We start from the raw sequence: 6,000 nt of genomic DNA, 5'->3' as shown, positions 1-6,000 counted from the left end.
TGTACAATGCAGCAGTATTATCTGAGGACGTGGTCTTGGAACCCCAATGATGGAAGGAGCCACGATTAGAAGGAGACTGTAGGGCTCCCGATGATTTAGCCACTTCCCTATCTTTCTTCATTTTTTGCAATGACTGATCTACTACGGGCCCGAAGAGATGCTCTTTTTAAACACTCCATTTAACAATGGATTGTTGGACTTGTGGTTTAAAACCAGAAAAATTTAACTATGCGTGCCTTCTCAGTATCACACTAGTGTTGATCTCTCTAGCTGCGGTGTCAGCAGCATCTAAAGCACACCTAGTAGAGGAATTGGAGATGAGCTTTCCCTCTTGCACTAAATCTTGAGCTTTAGCCTTGTGCTCGTCTGGGAGATATTGGAGCAATTGCTCGATTTCGTCCCAGTGTACTCTATCGTACCTGGCTAGTAGAGCCTGGGTGTTGGCAATACGCCAATGACTGGCTACTTGGGTGGCTACTCTAGGCAGAGGTGGCTAACAATTTCGATTCTTGGTCTAGAGGGGGGGGGGGGCATCCCTCAAGGTTGAGAATTGGCCAGTTTACCGGCATTAGGGATAATTAAAGTGTCTAGTGGTAACTGTCCTCTAATAAAAACTGGAACAGAGGGAACAAGCTTATTTTATTTGTCTATTCTTGGGGTGAGAATACGGGCACAAACTGGATCTTTGAAAAGATTGGCATGTCACATCATGCCTTTGATCATAGGGAGTGTGTGACTAGACCTTTGTGTGCTACTCAGTGTTTCAAATAAGAAATCTTTCTTAAAAGAGTCTTTGTGTAATTGTATTCCATGATTTTCTCTGGTCTCTAGCAAGTAATTCTAGATATCCTACATTGCCGTCAGGAGGGGAAGGTTATGCAGAGTAAAGGTCTGGATAATTGTCTGTGGGTGAATCAGTGTTGTAGTCTTTCCAGGGATCTACTGGTAAAATATTACCCGCATAATCTCCATCATCGTCATCAGTTTGTGGTGGTGGAGAATTAGTTGGTGTAATAAGTAAATTCTCTAATGGTGGGTAAAGTGGTGTTGGGCAATGTAGTGGAGGAGGAGGATGGGTGGGGTTAGTACCAACATTCTTTTTCTTCAAAGAAATGTGATGGGTCTCCTTTGACTCAGGTTTGCACTTTTGAGGCTGTTGAGTAAGAACATGTAATGTATCAGGACTAATATATAGTTCTTTTTGTTTTGGGTCCGATTTGGGTGGGGGGGATGTTGAAAATCTGATTCTGCAGCCTCTGAGAATTTTTTTTTAGTTTTGGCGCAGAAGACTTCGGTGCCAGGTGGAATGACTGTGGCACAGAAGATTGATACCAGAGCTGTCTTTGATTTCAGTGTTAAGGGTTTCGGTTCCAAAGTAGTTTTCGGCTTGGAGCCTGACTTTGGCAGACTCGATCCATGTGCCGGAAGGCTCAGTGACTTGTTTCGCTGCCGAGCTGGAAGGCAGGGTGTCAGAATGTTCTCAGTGGTGACCATTGCCCGAAGGCAGAGGTGGAGCCGAAGCTTTTTGCTTGATTTGAATTGGATTTTGGGGAAAGGGGCTTTCGGTACTCGCGGGACATTGACCTTGCGGTAGGTAAGTCTTTCATCTCGGAGTTTGGTTCTGAAATGGATACAAGTTATTCTTTGGGCCCTTGTGCATAGAACTCCTCTTGCTTGGAACCTTCACCGAAGATGTCCGTCATGAACTCGATGTTTTGATTTTGCATTTTGCAATATCAAGCCCTACGATCGCAGAGCGTTTTCTTGGATCGAAACGATCTGCATGCATTGCAGTAGTTTGTTGTGCTCCGGAGATAAGCACAAGTTGCACAATTCGTGTGAGTCGGCGTGCAGATACTTAGTGTAGCACTGAGGACAGAATTTGAATGGAGTCAGTTCCATCGACTGCGAGGTGGACAGACGGCGTTAGGCCCAATTGCCTTCCCAGAGTTTTCCAAACAGAAATAAAGATTTTTCTCTAACGAAACAATATTCAGAGCAGTGGGCTACACGTTCCAAACAATACAGACGGGGGTAGAGTGGATTGTGCACAGAGGGGAACCTGAAAAACGGTTTCAAACCGGAGCGCAGCAATACACGTCCGAACCGGATGGTGAAAAAACACAATCTAACAAAAGAGTCAAAGCCCATGCACACTATCACCGAAAGGAGAAGTCACCTTAGCTTGTGACTGGAAAGACTTCTTCGAACAAAAACAACTTGCACACATCTGAACCCAACACTAGATGGCAGTAGTATGAAAGCAAGTGATCTACAGCTCACATTCCTCAAGCAGGGATTTTGTCTCTCAGTTGGACATTGTCCCATGACAACATTCATAATTTGGAGATTTACAGATTGTGCAGCTTTAATCGGGGCAGTTGGAGTCAATGTCACCTTTCCCCCTCGTCCCCAGAATTTACTGCCTTAACTGCCTGCAAACTATTATAAATTCTTGTAACACTGTTCTATTAACTTCTAGATTCTTACGATTTCAATTAGGGTGAAAGGTATGCCCTACTAACACATCCTACATTTTTTTCAAAACGATAAGCAAACCCATTTTACAGATGTTGTGGTATGTAAACCAAAAACTAAGCTATGCATGGCTGACGAGCCTTTATCAGTGTGAAATCGGTCCTTGGTTGCTTATGTTCCGGTGAGGTTCTGGCGTGTAAGGTTCAGGCTGGACGGTTCCTATGAGGAGCAGGGTCAAGGCTGATCTGCATATGGCTGGGTCCAAACGGAGGTGGAATGGTAAGCAAAAGCATGATGGGTTGGGATGCTATCCCAAACGATTGGCAGTGGTTAGACAAATTGCAAGCATTCGTCCCATCACCTTTTGTGAGTAAAAGGTTTGCATTGAACAGCTTCATATGTTAAGGGTAGCTGAAAGTTACTGCTATTTACTGATAAAGATTGTACTGAGAGGGGATGTTTCTCGTGCAGTATCCTGTGTTACCAATAACTGCATATTAAATCAAAAACAAACAAAACAAGTGATGGACCGAATGTGGATCAATGTCACGCATTCACCCCAGTCCAAAGATCTGGGCCCAAATCCATCGTTTTTTTGCACTCCACACCACCCTGGGTTAGACAATGGCGATTTGCAAATCAGCTCTGACCCTGTGCCCCATGGGGACAGTCCAGTCCGAACTACAAAAGCCATGTCCTTCCCAGAACGGAATCAAGCATCCGAGGACCGGACCGGTTTCGAGGTAACCCCTCTCATCAGCCCGGCTAGCTTGACTCCAGTGGTGTGGAGTGCCTGGGACCCACGTCTGGGCATCCCCAGCGCACTTGGGGCGGCAATTGCAAACAAAACAAGTGATGGACCGAATGTGGATCAATGTCACACATTCACCCCAGTCCAAAGATCTGGGCCCAAATCCATCGTTTTTTGCACTCCACACCACCCTGGGTTAGACAATGGCGATATGCAAATCAGCTCTGACCCTGTGCCCCATGGGAACAGTCCAGTCCGAACTACAAAAGCCATGTCCTTCCCAGAACGGAATCAAGCATCCGAGGACCTTGATCCACATTCGGTCCATCACCTGTTGTGTTTGCATATTAAATCAGCCACGAAAAATAAACTACATCTATGCATTAAATCTGCTCTTACAACTAAAATTGGATTATCTCCCATCACGGGGAACCAGTTTCCGGTCAAATGAGCTTTGAGTGATTGCAGGGTGCCTATTTTTAGAGAAATCTACTTGTGTTAGAGATACTCTCATTCCAATCAATGTTCTGAGTTTCCTTTGTAACTGTTAAGCATAACAGACCAAAGAAAGGGAGTACCTACGGACACCTCTTTTATGGTACAGTGAATGACTTAGAGGAGCTCTTCAAAATGATCAGCTTATGGACTATTTTAATCCTAGTAGAAAGCAGAGGCCTACCTTGTTATGTGCTTATCAGTTATCTCTAACACATGGGAGATGAATGCTACAGTTACATTTACAGAAGCAATGACGTTAAACTGATGTCACAAAATAAAATGGATCCAAAAAGAGACCAAAACTGTATAAGCTTCACATTGGATACGATTAAGAAGTATTATCCTACATATAAACTTAAGGATTTACTGAGTATGGTGTTGTGATGATAACCACATTGAATGGACATCCGAAGACCAAGTTGAATTAAAGCACAGAACCTAACAAGTACATATTCCTATCTTCTTTACATACCTGATAGACCATACTCTCGAATCAACATGGTCATCTATGTAAGTAAGCTACTGTTTTACCCGATGTAATTACCTCGTTTATCAGGGTTTGTGTTCCCTCTTCAGTTAAGCAGATTCACAGCTTGGGGTGTAGGAATGCTATAGACACAACAGTTTAAATATTGGTAAATATTGTAATGGATGCATGTGGCTCGTTAATACTTTCTCGCAAGACACCAGACATAGAAAAGAGACATGTCTAACCTCCTCTTTATTTGGCCACTGTAAAATTAAAGAAAAACAAAAAAAATCATTTGGGAACGCATTCTTATTTATACAAATCATTCACCCAATATGGACTGTATTATACATGACCACAGGCAATTAAATCCAATCTCATCCTGCAGTTAGAAATGGTATAAAAAACATCATCTGTTTCACAGGTGAAGGCTCTTTCAGTGCTGCTTGCATCAAGGCTGAAGGCAACTATGTTCTTGATAACCCACGATTATCAAGGTCTTTTACCTGTAAAAAATAATAAAGATGAACTGTAATTTTTTTTTAGAAACCAATATGTAGGATGAATAGCCACCAAAAAAACAGATGTCATCCTAGTGTAAACCACAATGCACGCAAAGTTTAGATCAACGGTTACATTAGCATATTTAATAAGCATTGTCAGTCACCATGTGGGGGCTATTGCATAGATACCGAGCAGCTGTCGAGGGGGGTCAGCACTGCAGAGGCCCACTTCCAGAGTGGCCCAGCTGTCCTCAATTTGCAAACTCAACCAGCGACACCGACAAGTGCAAGGCTCTAGGATGCACAGAGCCCGGCTGACCTTTCCACTCTGCACCGAGTGCCCCAGCCTGGGTACCGACAAACCGTCTGGGCAACCTTTCCCCCAGTACCCTTGTGACCTGAGCCGCCCATTGGGAGCTCCCGGACTTGCCCAGAAGTCCCCCTCTGCAACCTGTTTCTAGACGACCCCCCCCCTCTTTACACCGGTGTAGCGGGCACAGCTACCAACTCGACCAGCACCTCTGCAACCAGACACCCCAGTTCAGTTAACTAGCACCTGCTGGTGGTACTTTGGACCTTGGCCCCCTATGACTAAGTCCCGAAGGAGACTCCTCCCAGAAACCGAATTTAAATAAATGCATGCAGTATATGCCTTTTCTTCAATAGGGAAGTATTGCTGCGTAAGACGCATTCAAGTGAACAGTTTAATTGTAGGAGGTAGGGCTTTTGTTGCAGTTACCCCCCAAATTATAGCCCCTTTTCAGCCAGTAGATGATGACGATTTTCGACTCAGACAGAGGATCGAGGCCTGCTAACCAGACCTCAGTGCCAGTGCTCCTTCCCCAAGAAAAGGGGTTGTCTAATTGTGCAACAACTGGCTTAGGACTTTAGCACCCATGTAAGTCCCTAGTTCGATGAATGCTAGAAAGTGTCTCAAAAGGATGCAGCATATCCGATTCACCCCTAAAGGACCCACACACAAATTCCACACAGACTGTCATTGCTGGCTGTGTGACATGGTGCAAACAATGAGTGAAAACAGGACATGACACACTCCTGTGTGTCATGCCAAAGTCACCACATATAATATAGGTTATTACTCATACAGCAAGCCTTTGAGCCCTAGGCAGGGTGCATTATATTTTATGTGAGGACATTATCTGCATGAACAGATATTCCCCTGTGATGTCTTGTTCTATTACTGGATATTGCAAATGAGCAGGGTAGCCATCTTAAGGTATGTACTGGGCGTTGGTCAAAACAGGTTTCCCAGCTACATAATGGCTTCAGTGAAACATATG

General features: G+C 44.2%; 1 protein-coding gene across 1 annotated transcript in view; it reads right to left on the bottom strand.

Annotated features, from left to right (window-relative positions):
* Positions 1–4,487: 4,487 nt before the first annotated feature.
* Positions 4,488–6,000, bottom strand: part of LOC147732866 (dolichyl-diphosphooligosaccharide--protein glycosyltransferase subunit STT3A-like) — a 102,394-nt gene continuing 100,881 nt past the window's right edge. The window contains 1 exon segment of the mRNA XM_086957407.1: positions 4,488–4,702. Within this exon segment, the coding sequence (XP_086813533.1) occupies positions 4,664–4,702 (39 nt within the window). The 3' untranslated portion in view covers positions 4,488–4,663.

Source organism: Lissotriton vulgaris, chromosome 2_1 (assembly GCF_964263255.1).
Source record: "Lissotriton vulgaris chromosome 2_1, aLisVul1.2, whole genome shotgun sequence".
Classification (NCBI taxonomy): Eukaryota; Metazoa; Chordata; class Amphibia; order Caudata; family Salamandridae; genus Lissotriton; species Lissotriton vulgaris.
The sequence above is the reverse complement of the archived record's forward strand: the minus strand, read 5'-3'. Positions and strand labels throughout refer to the sequence as shown.